This window comes from Cryptococcus neoformans, chromosome 4, assembly GCF_000149385.1.
Source record: "Cryptococcus neoformans var. neoformans B-3501A chromosome 4, whole genome shotgun sequence".
NCBI lineage: Eukaryota > Fungi > Basidiomycota > Tremellomycetes > Tremellales > Cryptococcaceae > Cryptococcus > Cryptococcus deneoformans.
The window spans coordinates 856,398-870,895 of record NC_009180.1 but is presented as its reverse complement, the minus strand read 5'-3'; the positions used below and the strand labels follow the sequence as shown (position 1 = coordinate 870,895).

The following is a 14,498-nucleotide window of genomic DNA, read 5'->3' as shown; positions in this document are numbered from 1 at the left end:
CCCACGGCCCGCCACCCATTACTTCCGTTTCCCATCTCCCGCACTCTGCACTCCACTTCCACCACCCACACAATGCCCCCCCAGCCACCAGCCCCCCCCGTCTTCTACAGCTTCCCGGACACTGAAGTCCTCGTCGGTGCGTCCCCTGCTCCCCCGCCCGCCCATAGCCGCCCCGCTGACCCCAGCAGACTCCCTCGCCAACTTCGTCGTCAAGGCCCAGCGGGATGCCGTCGATAAGCGCGGAAAATTCACCATCGCCCTCTCCCGTGGATCGCTTGCCGCCAATCTGAGGGGATTGGTCGGCCAGCAAAATGTACAGTGGGACAAGTGGTGCGTATCGTTTCCGCGTCTATCGCGAACCCTGGCTGACCCGCCGACAGGGAGGTCTTCTTTGTCGACGAGGCCGCCGTGCCTCTTGAGGACGAAGATTCCAACTACCGCTCAAACTACCTCTCGTTCCTTTCCCATGTACCCATTCCTAGGGAGCAGATTCACACCATCGACATCAACCAGCTTGACGATCTCGAGGAGTTGGCAGACCAGTACGAGAAGCAGCTTGTGAACCATTTCGCCGCCTCAAACGCCGCGAGGTATCCTACCTTTGACCTGATGCTGTTGGGTATAGGCCCAGACGGTGAGACCGCGAGTCTATTCCCGGGGCATGAAATCCTCAGTGAGAAAGACGCATGGGTCAGCTTTATCGATGACGCGCCGCGAGGACCTGCAAGGAGAATCACTATGACGTGAGTATCCGCGGATGTACCGACAAGTAGTTGCGATGGACAATCTGGCTGACTTGACTTTTCCTAGTTTCCCTGTCTTGAACCACTGCTATAGGGCTGTCTTTGTGGCGACTGGCAAGGAAAAGACTGAGATGCTACATACCATTCTTGATCAGCCTGAAGCTGGACTTCCTTGCTCACGCGTCCGACCTGCGTAAGTAAATGTCCTCTTACGACTCTGAAACTCGAACTCTGACTTGGCGCAACGTAGCTCTCCCGGTCTCGTATTTTGGTTTGCTGATGCAGCAGCCGCATCTGCAACTCAGTACCCTCCGACCACTTTCCGATGGATCGACAACGAGAAGGAAGCCCAGGAGGCAGTTGATGCGGCAAAGCGCAGGGCTGCCAGAAAATTGGCAGAGGCCGACAGTGAGGCAGAAGTACTCAAGAAAAGTGTATAGAGTAGCGCATGTTCACAAGAGCAAGGATTCGTTTTTCATTACTGTCACTTAGTCAGCGGAGACTCCGCCTCAGTTGTGTTCCATGCTTCTGACGAATCTGTACATAACTGGCCTCTATCTTCTTTTTATCTTTAAAGGTCGGGCGGGATAGGTGTAGACGCATTAGTTGATCTTGATATGCTATAGCAAAAGGTGTGAAAAGTGTATAGTTATATGCATTTGCAGGCAGTTACTGGTGCATGAATAAATTGCTTCCGTTGATACACGCATCTTCTTTATTAGCACTCCGTCTCGTTTCCTCGTCCTCGTCTTCTCACCCACTTTTTTTCATCCTCATAATCGCCTTTCCTGTCTCGAGACACTTTCCGCCCTCCACACCATCTGCAACACAACGCTCGCTCGCCTTTATATGCAATCGTAGTCTCTCACATTACCCGGATCTCGACATCGAATTCGCTCGTACCATCGCCACTGCGTTCTTACCTCATCTGTCTCTCATTTAACACCTTTCTCATCGATCCTTCACCATGTCGACAGTATTTTATCGCTGGGGTGCTGGTCGAGATGAGTCTCGTGTGACTTTCGACGGCACTCACATCTCCGTATTTGATCTGAAGAGGGAGATCATCTTGAATAATAAGATGGGCAACGGCAAAGATTTCGATCTCAGCATCTACGACAATGTCACTGGAGAAGGTGTGTGGTGTTTTCTCTTCTCTGTTTTTTGTTTTTTTTTTACATAACATAGCTAACAACATGGTGTTATCTTTATAGAACTCAAAGATGATAACCAACAAATCCCTCGATCGTCCTCACTCGTAGCCCGCCGTCTCCCCCCATCTTTGGGAAAAGGTCGCGGTTCTGCAGCAGATTATATTGCTGGTACGACTGCAGCCGAGGCTCTTACAGGCGACCACCGTGTAGAATCCCACGCGCGTCAAGCCATGCTCGACAAGAATCTGACAAAAGGTATTAGAAGTGCCGGTGGCACATATGGCAGTTTAAGCAAGAGATTTGATGGAAAGGAGGAAAAGCCCGCGGAAAAGGTTCAAGTGTCCACGGGCGATAAGGATGAAGATGCCAAGATTCAAGCCATCTTGGCGCAAGGTGCAGAGACTTGGGAGCAGATGCAGGAAGACATGTCGGCGTAGGTTTATCAATCCCAGTCTATTCCATAAGAGCTGTTTGGCGCTGACCTCGCATCTTTTTTTTTCCCTTTTTTCTTCTTCAGTGGCTATCGAGCCCCAGCAGCAAGAGCTGCACGAGCAAACAAGCCTTCTGGGTCAGCAGTTGCCGGTGCTAGTCAAAAGTATGACTTTAGCCTTGGACCCGAAAAAGAACCGCCGGTCGGCTATATCTGTTATCGCTGTGGCCAAAAAGGGCACTGGATTCAAAATTGTCCCGAAAACGATGACCCTGCAGCCGCCGAGCGCAAGCGTTTCGTCCGAGTCACCGGTATTCCCAGGAGTTTCCTCAAGACTGTAGAGACACCTGTCGGAGCCGAAGGTTCTTCTGGTGGTGCTATGCTTACGGCCGATGGTGGATTTGTCAAGGCTGTACCAGACCAAAGGCAATGGCAAAAGCAAGCAGCGGTCAAGCCGCGCGCCCTGACTGGCGCGGATGTGCGAGATCAAGAACCCCTGGAAGCAGACTTGACCTGTCCCTTATGTAAAAAATTGGTTTGGGAAGCTGTCAGGACACCTTGCTGCAATACCGCTTTTTGCGAGGAATGTGTCCAGACATATCTGGTGGATCACGATTTCGAATGCCCGCATTGCGAAAGCAAAGTTCCAAGTCTGGATAGACTGAAGCCGGATGAAGACTTGCGCAAAAGATCTAGAAACTATGTGGACCACGAATTACAGAAAAATAAGGACGCAAAGGGCGACAGTGCGGATGGAGATGTCAAGGAGGAAGCTGAAAATGATAAAAACGCCGACGATGTACGTTCATTTGTCCTACATACGTGTTCCATCTTTTCTGACCAGTGCTGTCACGTAGTCCGAGGAAGGTTCTTTAACACCTAAAGAGCAAAATAAGAACCAGATTCTAGGCGCTGATGGTCAGCCACTCAATTCGGATTTGCTCGATCCTCATATGATCCAAAACTATCTCTTCGGAGTAAGGTTTTTTTGTCCATCCCCATTTATTTCGTTCATTTCTGCTAATATCTTTCACCACCGCAGGCTAAGAAGATGCTTCTCAACCCGGATCTTAACCCTGCCGCCCGAGCATTGTTGACAACACAAATGCAGACTCTCCAGGCCAACTTGCTTCAAATGCAGATGATGGCTATGATGAACGGCATGGGCATGGGTGTCGGTTTACCGTTAATGGGAGGGCAAAATAATGTTGGAGGCGGTCAGACAGGAATAGGGCTGAATGGGGCAATAGATAATAGTATGGCCATGCGAGGGAGACCAGGGTTCAGAGGGGGGTTCAGAGGTAGAGGAATGGCCACTGGACAAGGATTTCAAAGAGGTCCTCTGGGACCGGCCGCTCAAGGTGGTATGGGTATGGGAATGATGAACAGGCCCAATGTGCCTGCCAAGAGAGGAGCAGACGTAGAGTTGGGAGGAGAGGCAAAGCAGCCCAGAACTGGAGTATAAAGATCATTGCGCGGATCATTGCTATAGATGCATCATTGCGCATGCAAGCAACATGCTTAGCCAGTGTACAACGATTGATTATATTATGATGTATTGCGATATGCATAAATGAAATGATTTATATACAACTGTTCTTAAGAAGCTATGCGAGAAGATAGATGAATCTAAATAGGACACAGGGTTTTCAAGTCTCCCTGCTTGGCTCATCGAAATAAGATCTTCTAAGGCGATTCCAGTACTGACAGGCACCAATGTAGTCTGTCAATAAAATATGTCTATTCTGAAAATGAAGCTGTGAAATAGTCAGAATCATGATATTCCAAATTTTGACAGCCGTCTAGACGGCGTGGACTCACATGCAAATAGTCCTTCACCTCATAAGACAATTTTGCGCGGCTCATTATGACTCCATAGCTGTCCAGCCAGAGCTTTAAGTACCCTGCCTTGTTATATGCCGGTATAGGTCTAATAACAGCATTATCATTAGGGTGTAAAATCCTGGTAGAGAAATGAATCAAGAAACCCCTTACCCTTTCTGATGAACCCATCGATTCCAGCAACAAGCCAGGAACCGTCGTTTATGGGAAAGCTGTTCAATTTATAATATTAGTACATCGATGAAAAACATGATCTGGAATCTTACATGATGCTGTATCCAAATCAAAGACTATTCATCAAAGGCTACGTCAGTCACAGTCAACAATACCAAGACAACTCAACTCACCTCTTGATGTCTAATCAAATGTCGAACTCGCCCTCCATCCCATACTTTATCCAGTTCACCCATAAAGTCTATTAAAGTTCCCGGCTCTAATGAGGAGCTCCACTCAGTCCACTGGTTTACTCGTTTACCCATGTAAGGGCCAGCATGACCAGTCTTGGTGAAGGGACGTAGGTCTTCAATAGCTGGCGGACTATCACGAAGTTGAGAACGAGATTGACCCGAAATGTTTGTTGGCGATTGGTGAGAATGGTTAGATATAGATGTCTCTGGCCCAGCCAGTATTGTGATACTCTCATCATTGCTTGAATCATCGAAATGAGAAGCAGGCTGGGCATTCATGAAAGCTAAATTGGCCTTTGCTTCTGTAAATTTCGAGTCAGAAACTGGCTCTGACGTATCAGCCAGCCTAATGGAGCTCTCCTCTAGAGGAACTTTCGCATTTCCTGTGGAGGATGAAAGGATCGGTTCCAGCGATTGTTCAGGGATCATGAGCTTAGACAAAACGCAGGGTTCTTGGAAGTCGTCATGCCTTGGAGACATAGAAGGAGAAGGAGCTGGCATTTGCCAGGCCGACGTTGTTATGGGACCTATGGAAGGCGATTCTGTCCGCGCATCTCTCGAAACATCGGTTTCAAAGTCAGACAAGAGTCTAACATCTTCGAGTTCTGGGGTAAACAATCGGCGAAGTGAGAGGTCATCCAGCTGTTGGCAAGATGGTGACCCAGAGCCGGATCCTTCAAGAGCTGAGAACCTACGAGCAATGACGGACTGGCTTTGACAGGGTCCCGGAGACATAGGCTGATCATCCAATTGAGACATGGAGGCGCCTCCTATGGTTCCAAGACACTGACCTTCGGTATTTGTACAAGGTGATTGCGGAGAGGTCGAAGCAGCAGACCTTCCCTGACTTGATTCAACTATGGAAAAAGTTGTATCTCTCTTCAGAGCAGATGCAAAGCCTGGTGGCTCATAAAGTTGGGGAGACTTCTGGGAACTAGTTGAAGACGAGATGCTTTTGAAAACGCCATTTGACTGATGCGTAGATCGAGGAGATAACGAGATGGAGGGTAAGCTGTACAAGGGGCAAGCCGTAGAATCGGATGACTCAGTATTGATACAGTTGCCAGCAGCAGGAGGTAATGGAGAGCCAACCCCGAGAGCATCAAAGTTGGAGAGGACAGTTTCTGCGAATGGAATCGGGAAGGAAGTAATTTTCTCAATCTGAACATCTTGAGTCGCTAAAGTTGGTGGCGGCGGTTGTGCAAGGTTGGCAGATAATGAAGGCGACCTTGTGACGCTAGAACTCTTCTTCAACGGTTCAGATGACGATACGCATACTTGGGGGGAGGATAGTTGGCCGGGGACTGTCAAAATGGGCGGTCGAGTAAACTTAGTAAACTCATCAGTAGATGCAATATCGTCGGTGTATGATGCCGGCAGGCGGTTCTCAAAGGAAACAGGTGAATCTTGCACCGATAAAGTCTCCGGCAAGTTATTTAGTAGATGTGAAGGCGTTCCACCGGTATGAGGAGAGACTTGTCCCGTTAGATGCGTTAAATCGCCCGCAATAGTCGAGAAAACTTGAGAAGCATCATGGCGCTTCACGAAAATGACGCAGTCCGGTAATGTTATAACCTACAAGTGTCATCAGATCATTGCATTGCGCACAGGGGGGATCAGTTGACTTACCATCTCCGCCCCGTTGCCGCTAATTAGCACTGCGCATTCATACTTATGATAGTGCTTGATGTGCACTGCTAACTCGCTCATGTCGTTAAGGTCCCCGACATCCTCTTCTAGCCCGCACAGCCCACATTTCCAGCCATCCACTATCTTTTCTTGAGTCGCATTGCCTTGTACGTCTTTGAAGATGTAAAGTAGATTTAGAATGCGTGGCCTTCGAGGTATGACACGATTTGATAACGGCTCGAGGGGTAAGGCTGCGGGATCAAGGCTGATATTCGACTCCAATGCCAGGTTGAAGCAAAGAGCTCCGTTCCGGTCTCTCATGTGAGCAATATCGGCAATAGGAAGCAGAAATCCGTCTGGAGATGTTATCGACATAGGGGATGAGATGTAACTACCTTGCGAATCTTGTCCAACATAGAGATCGACATGAAATCGTAGCTGGAGATGAGTGGATCTATTTGCCCTCAGAAATGTTCCATCTAAAATGAGAGGTAGAGGGGTTTGGTAAAGCGCCATGTCGCGAAGAGGGAGAGTGACGTCGTGGAGAGGTTTTGGATCCTAAAGGAGGTCAGTGAAGGACAAAAATGAGATTGCAAAGGCAAAAAGCCACTAACCGATTCCCACGAAACTCTGATCCTAGCGCGATCCAACCCAGCCACCAAACCAGACCCTCCGTCGACAGGAACAATCCTGCTGATCGTGATATTGATTAGGCGACCTTGTCTCCTACAGGAAGTCAGCCCGCCGTAAACCAAGCGTGATGTAGCCGGTAACTTACATTGTCTTCAATTGACTTTCCCGTGCCACTAGATCCCGCTTCAACGTTCCGAACCCGACATTACGCATATCCAAAGTCATTTCGCCTTTTTTGATCCTCATGCATAGCTCTCGGACTTGACCTTCCTTTAGTCGTTGTTGGAATTTGACAGATGATGGTTTATTAGGGAATTCATTTGATGCTAAACCAGACAAACCGGCACGAACGTTCCGAGGTAAAAACGGTTTCCTAGTTGTTACAGGGTGATGCCGTGATATGTATTCTGAAGCAAACGGATGTCGAGGTTGGTTGTGCAGCAGTCTGCGAGAAAAAATAGATAGCTTGGATTGAGGCGCAAATCCTCGCGGTATCAGATGGATATCATTCTGGACTTCGGGTACCCGATGAGAGAATGCGGAATCCTGCGACAGATTCATGAGACTCAACTTCGATACATCAAGCGATGGCAGAAGATCGGAAGAAATGGGAAGTTGAGAAGGGATGTCGTTTGTATGCGAATGTTCATGAACTGTTTGAGGGACAGAAATAAGAGCAGACGATATTACAGGTAATTGCGAGGCTGCCTCCATATCGAGATTCGATGACTGCGACCCTGAAACAGAGGACGAACGATCATTGTCTGGTTGCGAGGTTTCTTCGATTTGCTTTGAAACCGTCTCTCCTACCTCCACCGACCTATTTCTACCCACCTTCGAGGCCTCTGCGATATTGGAACCGATAGTAGACAAATGTACTTGGCTGTTTTCGACTATGGCTTCCGGCTCGAATGCGTCAATAAGCAACCGAGGATCCCCGACAGTATTCAATCCGTTGATTCTATCCCTTGGCGAAATAGATCCGTTTTGGTCCTCTGTTGCACCCGTCTGCAGAATCGACTGCAACTGAGCTCCGTCTAGGATAGAATCGCCGGGAGTACTTTTCAAGGCGCCCTCAGCATTCGTCCGTAAGCCTAGCGTGTATTGCCGAGCCACAAGCAGATGCCCTGCTTGCTCAGAGCCAACCATGCTCGCTGAAGGACGCGATCCAGGTTCTGAAGTATCCAAAGCAGAATGGGGCGGATGTGGGCGGTCCGGGAAATGGTGGCTTTCGGTAAAATGCTCGCTAGATGCTAAAGGCACCAAAGCTGACTCACGGGGGTGTGGGTTGAACAACTGTGAACGAAGGCCATCAAACGGGGTAAGTACAGGCCGGGAGCGATCACCATCAACAGGAATACGTAAAAGCTAGGAAAGCTTTACTGTTAACTATGCGTTATACTGTACTTCTATCAATTGACGTACTAGTCGACCAAAGATCCTTTGTATCATTGATTTTAAATCATCCCATGGATAGACATTGGCGATAAATGATCCTGACCGTCCCAAATGAGGATTCGACATATTCTGGATCTCCGAGAAAAACTTCTCGTTGTTACCATCTCTTCTTTGAATCATGGATAAATGCTTGTCAACATTGTTATTGATCCAAGTCTTAAGCGGCACAGTCAGACGCCCCACGTCAAGGAGGGCTTCTAAGGCGTTAAGAATATCATCGTCGGCGATAACGCAGGTATCTCTTTCTTCCCAGTATATGCAGGATATGATATGGGTCAGAAACGGTGACCATTCTGTCCTGGTGATGATTCTGAGCTTGACCGTAATAGCGGCTCCATCCCAATGAGGAGAAAGTTGGATGAGACGTCGGCCGGCGCTTCGCTCTTCAAGTGTCCTTTGACCTTCAAGTCAGTGTGCTGCCAACAAGGCATGATACCTAAGACTTACCAATCTTTTGTGACGGCTTTCAGATCCGGTTCAAAACGCAATTCTATGGATGACCATGTGAAACGGCCTTCCGCATGTTGCTCTTCCGTGCCAAATTCCTTTGTCTGTCTATCTTCATTGGTTAGAGGAAATCGCTGTGCATCATCATCCAAAGCCCTTAAATTGGATGTATAAGAACCCGGTTGATCGGAGGGTGGGAGCTGTTGATACGAACATGATGACGGCATTGGCGATGGCAGCAAGTTTTGGGTGGAAGAAGTCGGATTTATACCTTGAGGGGGAAGAAATAATGTTGCCTCATTTGATAGCGTAACTCTAGTGCTGAAAAGTTGCGAAAGAGGTGCATCATGTGGCGCCAAGACAGGTGGGCAATGGTCACCCTCACCGTCTCTTGGAAGGCGCACGACCTGTAGTTCAACAAAACACTCAGCTACACCAGCTACGGCCACACATATCAACAACCTACGGATACTTACAAGGTTTTTTATTATATCTTCTATTATAGACCCTAGATCCTCCCACAGATAGAATTCGCTTCCCGTTTCAATCTTCTTTCCTACGTTGAGGGGACTTGACATTTCAGCTATTCTGCCGAGAAATCTCGCCCCATCTTCATTATCTCTCAAAACAATGATTCCCGTGCGCTTTTTGTAATGATTTCCCAACCAATTAGCCTGAACGTTTGCGAGTCTATCGAACCCCAACAAGACTTGAAACACGCTAGATACACTTGTCGCTGGAAAGACATATATGTTTCTTTCCTTCCAGAAGAAGCAAGGCAGACAGCTTGAACGATGATTCACGGCCTCCATCTCAGATATCGCGTGCGCTTCTACCTGAAGCAGCTTGCCTTGCAAGTCCCTTCTCAAGAGAACCAGCCGTCTATGAGCTGATCGTTCTTCCGGGGTCCTGGAAGGGACGCCACAATTATTACATGTTTAAAGCTTCACACAATGGAACGGCACTCACCAGTTCTGTGTCATTTCGGTTAAGTCTCCTTGGATGCTTAAAGTAACAGGCGACCACTTGGCTGAAGCAAGCGAATCTAGCCAGGTAGGATTCAAGTTTTGTGACGAAGTACCCAGATCCACCGCCGTTTGTGCTCTGGATCTTGCGTTTGTTGCATCTAGCAAATGTGTGGTTAAAGGCCTGTTATCGAAGACAACCGGTGAACACGCCTCATTCCGCGACGAATCTTGGAGGAATCGTCCCGCATTGATTTGTGTTCCATTAAGCGGCGGCAGGTCTCTTACTTCCCTCAAAGGAGACGGCCCTTTCTCGATAGGTGTAATTGGCCGACTTTCGGCATGTCGCGTACTTGAAGGAGAAACCTGGCAAGCCGATCCGTTGACCATGTTACCCTCCTTTTCCTTAACACTCCCAGCCTTCAGGTACATGACTTCAATCTCCTCCTCATCAGTATCTTCCCCAGCACCAGACGCTAGGCTTCCCGTATGACGTCCAGTCCGATCTGAAAAATCGTATGAATCACCATCCTCTCGATCTTTTTCATCTGCAGCCTCGTCACTTGCGTCAGAGCTGTCAATGATTAAACTATCATCATCGCTGTCCAGCACTGTCAGATCGATAACCAAATCCATGGCTTTCTTCCTAGCTGCCTTCTTCTGAGGGCCGGCTAAACCTAGATTCCGAGACATGCTACCGTTGCTGATGACATTCGGAAGTATTGACGGTATGGAAGACGTTCTGATGTCGATACGAGGACGTTTAGGGTTGGGCAGAAGAGCCGTATCAGCCATGCGTTTGCGATGTTGAAGATCGAGGTGGTATGCTTTCTCAGTAAGGGACGACGTCAGCTCACTTGACAATCCAGGTGTGCCAGGCGAGGCCGAAGAGGCATCGTCGGCAGATGAAGAGCTGCTATATTGCGGTTGAGACGCAGAAAGCCTTGATCCGGGAGTAACTATTCCCCGGGGCAGTGTCCTTCCAGCAAGTCGCAAAGAACTTGAGCCCTCAGGTTCTAACTCATCCTCTTCGCTCTTGATATTGGACTTGTCGGTGCCTGCATGCCAATTGGATGCTCTCTTCCGAGCGGCTTTGAAACTGCAGATAGAAGGCTGATTGGCGGGAGGTGAGGAGCAGGTGCTCATAACATGACGTCTCGAGGGCAAATAGGTGATTGCCGGGCTAGGGACTGGAAGCTGCATGGAGAGCGACGGTGAGCAGGGAGAGACAGGGAGAATTGAGGGGCGTTGCTCTAGCGGTTGTGGAAGCATTGGCAGAATGTGGGCATCCTTATCTGTGAATGGGAGGAAGGAAGGAACGAAGAAAGAATGCCCGAGGTGTTGTGATGGTTTATATCGATAAATTAGTAGTACATATCTGTTTTGTTTGTCCAGAGCACCGAAAAGCCCCCCGCGACTCCTCGGTTAGCGATTAATTAATCACCTCTTGCAGGTCCACCACTCTTTATAAATCTATACGTTAGTATTCATTACCAAGCAATATCTAACCGTCCACTTTCAATTCATCTTCTCCCATTGCTACCCATGACGACAGACATCCCCGCGCAACCCCTCAAAACCACTAAAGAGACACACCCCGATTTACCGCCGGGCCTCATCATCGGCCCTGATGGCAAACCATGTAAAGTCTGCAACTCGTGGCAAGATTGGGCCAAGATCAAAGTCAAGAAGAAGGCTGCCAGTGGTGGAGAGGATGCTGAGAAGAAGAATGTTTCTGGGTCCGGGGCAGCAGTCGGTATGGCGGGATTCGGCAGCATGCTGTCTGGTGCAGGCGCCTCAAAAGCTCCTACCAACGCACCGTTAGACCGAACGCCAGACCGGTCAAATTGTCCACCTGACACCGCAGCCCTTGGGCGCTCTACATGGACTTTTCTGCATACTACCGCTGCTTATTATCCAATCAACGCACCCCCACAGACCCAGTCCAGTATGCTTAATCTCCTCTCTTCACTGTCTTTGCTTTATCCCTGCTCGTGGTGTGCCACGGACTTCCAAAAGGATATGCGCCGACATCCGCCCGATGTCAGTGGGAGAGAGAGTTTGATGAAATGGCTCTGCGAGAGGCATAACGAGGTTAATGAAAAATTGGGGAAAGAGAAATTTGGATGTGATATCAAAAATTTGGACGTGAGATGGAAAGACGGGCCGGAAGATGGTAGTTGCGATTAATTCGTTATAGAGTCTTTAGATCGTAAGATGCATCACACAATACCACTCGACACTCGCGTTCAACACCAACCAAGTTTCCGCATCCATGCCTTTTGTTGCCATCCAAGAAGAATGGGTAACATATCTGATAATCCAAACTCTGGCCAGTAGGTTTTGACAAAGTGCAGCTGGGTATCGTCTGAAGCCTATCGATACTCAGTCGGTATTTGTCCATATTTTCTGGAAAATGAACTCACCTGCCACATCATGAAATCACTTAGTCTTTTGACATCTGATGTTCGGACGAGTATATCAAGTTTTTCTGGCTCTTCGGGATTGACGAACAGACTCTTGTCCACAGTGTTGATTGCTTTAGACACTCCCAGCGAATCGAACACATCCTTAGCTGTGATATCACTTTAAGCGTTATTAGCATCCTCGTTAACCGATCACTGGACAGCCGGGTTTTATTCACCTCGGAGCAAGCTCTCCCTCATATGCCCGCCGAACGCTTTCCTTCATCGCAGTGGTGATCTCATCCCGAGAAGCGTACGGACAGCATACATTCAATACGCCACTGCAGAGTAACTTATCAGCTGTAGATTTCCAGAACAACAAAAGGCTCACTTTTTGTTATCCTGGGTCATAGCCTCCATGTCGCGGACGGCTTGGAGCACATCAGGTGGCAGCATATCAAGCTGGCCTATAAAGCGTATCTTGACGCCATACTCTTCCAGCAGGTCTCTTACAAGGATAAATCGCGTTATCACTGGTAAATAAAAGGCTGTAGACTGAGACATGCGCACCCATGTTCACACAGCTCTGCAAGACGCTGCTTGGCGAGATTCATCAGAGCACCGACTTCCTTTTCTGACCTGCTGAAGTTGTCTATAGCAAAGGCGTATATCGACACTGCTCTTATTCTCAATCGTAGGCATATCTCGAGAGTCTTGCATGTACGATTAGTAGGTACGGAGCTGCGAGTAGCGGCAGCTCACTCTTCTGAGGGCATTGAAACCTTCAGCATGGCCACTCTCTACTTGCTGACCGAGCTCTCTCGCGTATCGTCTGTTGCCATCCATGACGAAAGCGACATGGTGTGGGATGGGTCCGAGCGCGAGGAGGAAGAGCAGGAGGGAGGTGGCGACGGAGAAGAGGCGGTGTACGAGGGTGGAGGGGAGGGAGCGCATGGTGTGCGGTGTAAATCGTATCGTCTGGGCGGCTCTATTATGATGGCAGCTTGGGGGGTTGACGTAATACGTAATCGGTCGCAGCCCGCCACAATAGCCGCGTCACGTGACGTATCGCCGAACTGTCCCGATCCGGCGCGTCCTGGACAAACAACCGCTCCGCTCCACCGGTACATAACGCTCTTCCCAACGTCACTGCAATCTGTTATCCCATCTCCCCGCAATGATCAGACGAAGGCTCTCCTCAGGCCTCCTCAGGGCCGCAACCCCTTCCCGCCCCTCCCCTGCCACACCACCAGCCAGGACTCTCGCGTCCGCTGTCCTCCTCACCTCCCAGACAAAGTGGAAGACGGAGACTGTGGTCACTCTCAAGGCCGAGCTGAAGAAACGTGGCCTTTCCCAACAAGGTAACAAGTGAGTACAGATCTGCTATGCAGGGTTGGCCTGGCCGACTTTGCATGTATGGCATCCGGCTGGCTAGTATCTAACTCTGCCTGCTTCCAGAGCCACTTTGGTTTCCCGTCTCGAGTCTGCAGAGACCTCATCTCTTCTGCCGCCTGTCCCTCCAATCCCGTCCTCGGTCCGCTCCATTTCTTCCACTACCTCACTTTCTCGGTCTGGCAAGTTGTCTGACGCCCCAAAGACCGGGACTTCATCCAAGGATGCGGAGGTTGACCCCAACGTCGCACCAGGGGTCTCCGTTACTGGCCCCGGACCCCAAGTGATCTCGCAGAGAACCTCGGCTGTGAACCCGGACACAGTTCCTCCAGAACAAGTGACTGTCGCTCCGGGGCTGCCTGAAAGTAAGGTTGGCACTGAAGGTGCTGGCGAAACTTTGGATGTGAGGATGCCTAGCGTCAGTGCCGACGAAGAAATCGATCAGGTTATCGTACGTTCGTTTACAATCACAAAAGTCACCGCCGAGCAGCAACTAATGCTACCCCCGTAGCCCCTCATCCCTGATAATTTCTCTGCTCATTCCTATCCGTCTTCTGCATCTACAGACCCCAAGGTGCTCACAGTCGCGTCTGCTTCCACCCACCCCGCAGGCGGACCGGTTCATGCTTCTCATGACCAGTCCGATGCCCATTCTCTCGAATTTGCTGTGGAAAAACTCTCGTCTTCGGTACCCTCACTCGAGTCCATCGCCACATCAGTGTTCTCTGCGCCTGCGGCTGCATGGACTTCTCTAGGCTTGCAGCTTCCCAAGGTTGGCGTTCCTCAGGGTGGCTCCAGCGAATACAAGTATAACAGTCGTGGACTGAACCAGGATGAGAAGAGAGGCGCTTGGATCCTAGCCGGAGTGATTGGTGCTGGTCTCCTCTTGGGCGGGCCGAAGAAGGACAAGACGTCGGCGGCGCATGCAGAATCGCATGCCGAGACTCAAGGCAAACGAGTCGTAGGAGATGCCAAGTGGGCACAAGCTAGTGG

The 14,498-nt window shown here is 49.5% G+C and overlaps 7 protein-coding genes across 7 annotated transcripts in view; 4 read left to right on the top strand and 3 right to left on the bottom strand.

Moving 5' to 3' along the window:
• Positions 1 to 72: 72 nt before the first annotated feature.
• On the top strand, positions 73 to 1,183 carry CNBD2960 (hypothetical protein; the record flags this gene model as incomplete). Its single annotated transcript, XM_770795.1, has 5 exons — positions 73 to 136; positions 189 to 330; positions 381 to 743; positions 811 to 936; positions 994 to 1,183. 5 exons carry the CDS (start codon positions 73 to 75, stop codon positions 1,181 to 1,183), a joined length of 885 nt encoding a protein of 294 aa, XP_775888.1.
• Positions 1,184 to 1,710: 527 nt separating this feature from the next.
• CNBD2950 (hypothetical protein) lies at positions 1,711 to 3,792 on the top strand (the record flags this gene model as incomplete). The annotated part of the gene is made up of 5 exons (XM_770794.1): positions 1,711 to 1,879; positions 1,958 to 2,330; positions 2,415 to 3,126; positions 3,185 to 3,304; positions 3,370 to 3,792. The coding sequence occupies 5 exons, from the start codon at positions 1,711 to 1,713 to the stop codon at positions 3,790 to 3,792; spliced, it is 1,797 nt and encodes a 598-aa protein (XP_775887.1).
• A 184-nt stretch (positions 3,793 to 3,976) lies between these two features.
• Positions 3,977 to 5,335, bottom strand: CNBD2940 (hypothetical protein; the record flags this gene model as incomplete). The annotated part of the gene is made up of 5 exons (XM_770793.1): positions 3,977 to 4,084; positions 4,149 to 4,257; positions 4,323 to 4,381; positions 4,436 to 4,459; positions 4,517 to 5,335. The coding sequence occupies 5 exons, from the start codon at positions 5,333 to 5,335 to the stop codon at positions 3,977 to 3,979; spliced, it is 1,119 nt and encodes a 372-aa protein (XP_775886.1).
• A 4,638-nt stretch (positions 5,336 to 9,973) lies between these two features.
• CNBD2930 (hypothetical protein) lies at positions 9,974 to 10,911 on the bottom strand (the record flags this gene model as incomplete). Its single annotated transcript, XM_770792.1, has 2 exons — positions 9,974 to 10,020; positions 10,062 to 10,911. 2 exons carry the CDS (start codon positions 10,909 to 10,911, stop codon positions 9,974 to 9,976), a joined length of 897 nt encoding a protein of 298 aa, XP_775885.1.
• A 342-nt stretch (positions 10,912 to 11,253) lies between these two features.
• CNBD2920 (hypothetical protein) lies at positions 11,254 to 11,898 on the top strand (the record flags this gene model as incomplete). The annotated part of the gene is made up of 1 exon (XM_770791.1): positions 11,254 to 11,898. One exon carries the CDS (start codon positions 11,254 to 11,256, stop codon positions 11,896 to 11,898), a length of 645 nt encoding a protein of 214 aa, XP_775884.1.
• Positions 11,899 to 11,957: 59 nt separating this feature from the next.
• Positions 11,958 to 13,067, bottom strand: CNBD2910 (hypothetical protein; the record flags this gene model as incomplete). Its single annotated transcript, XM_770790.1, has 6 exons — positions 11,958 to 12,083; positions 12,135 to 12,294; positions 12,353 to 12,454; positions 12,505 to 12,621; positions 12,684 to 12,826; positions 12,876 to 13,067. The coding sequence occupies 6 exons, from the start codon at positions 13,065 to 13,067 to the stop codon at positions 11,958 to 11,960; spliced, it is 840 nt and encodes a 279-aa protein (XP_775883.1).
• A 223-nt stretch (positions 13,068 to 13,290) lies between these two features.
• The window catches only part of CNBD2900 (hypothetical protein), a gene marked incomplete at both ends in the record, with an annotated part of 1,245 nt that continues 37 nt past the window's right edge, over positions 13,291 to 14,498 (top strand). The window contains 3 exons of the mRNA XM_770789.1: positions 13,291 to 13,481; positions 13,572 to 13,956; positions 14,017 to 14,498. The exon at positions 14,017 to 14,498 is cut by the window's right edge and continues 37 nt beyond it. Of these exons, the coding sequence (XP_775882.1) occupies positions 13,291 to 13,481; positions 13,572 to 13,956; positions 14,017 to 14,498 (1,058 nt within the window). The remainder of the gene's footprint in view (positions 13,482 to 13,571; positions 13,957 to 14,016) is intronic.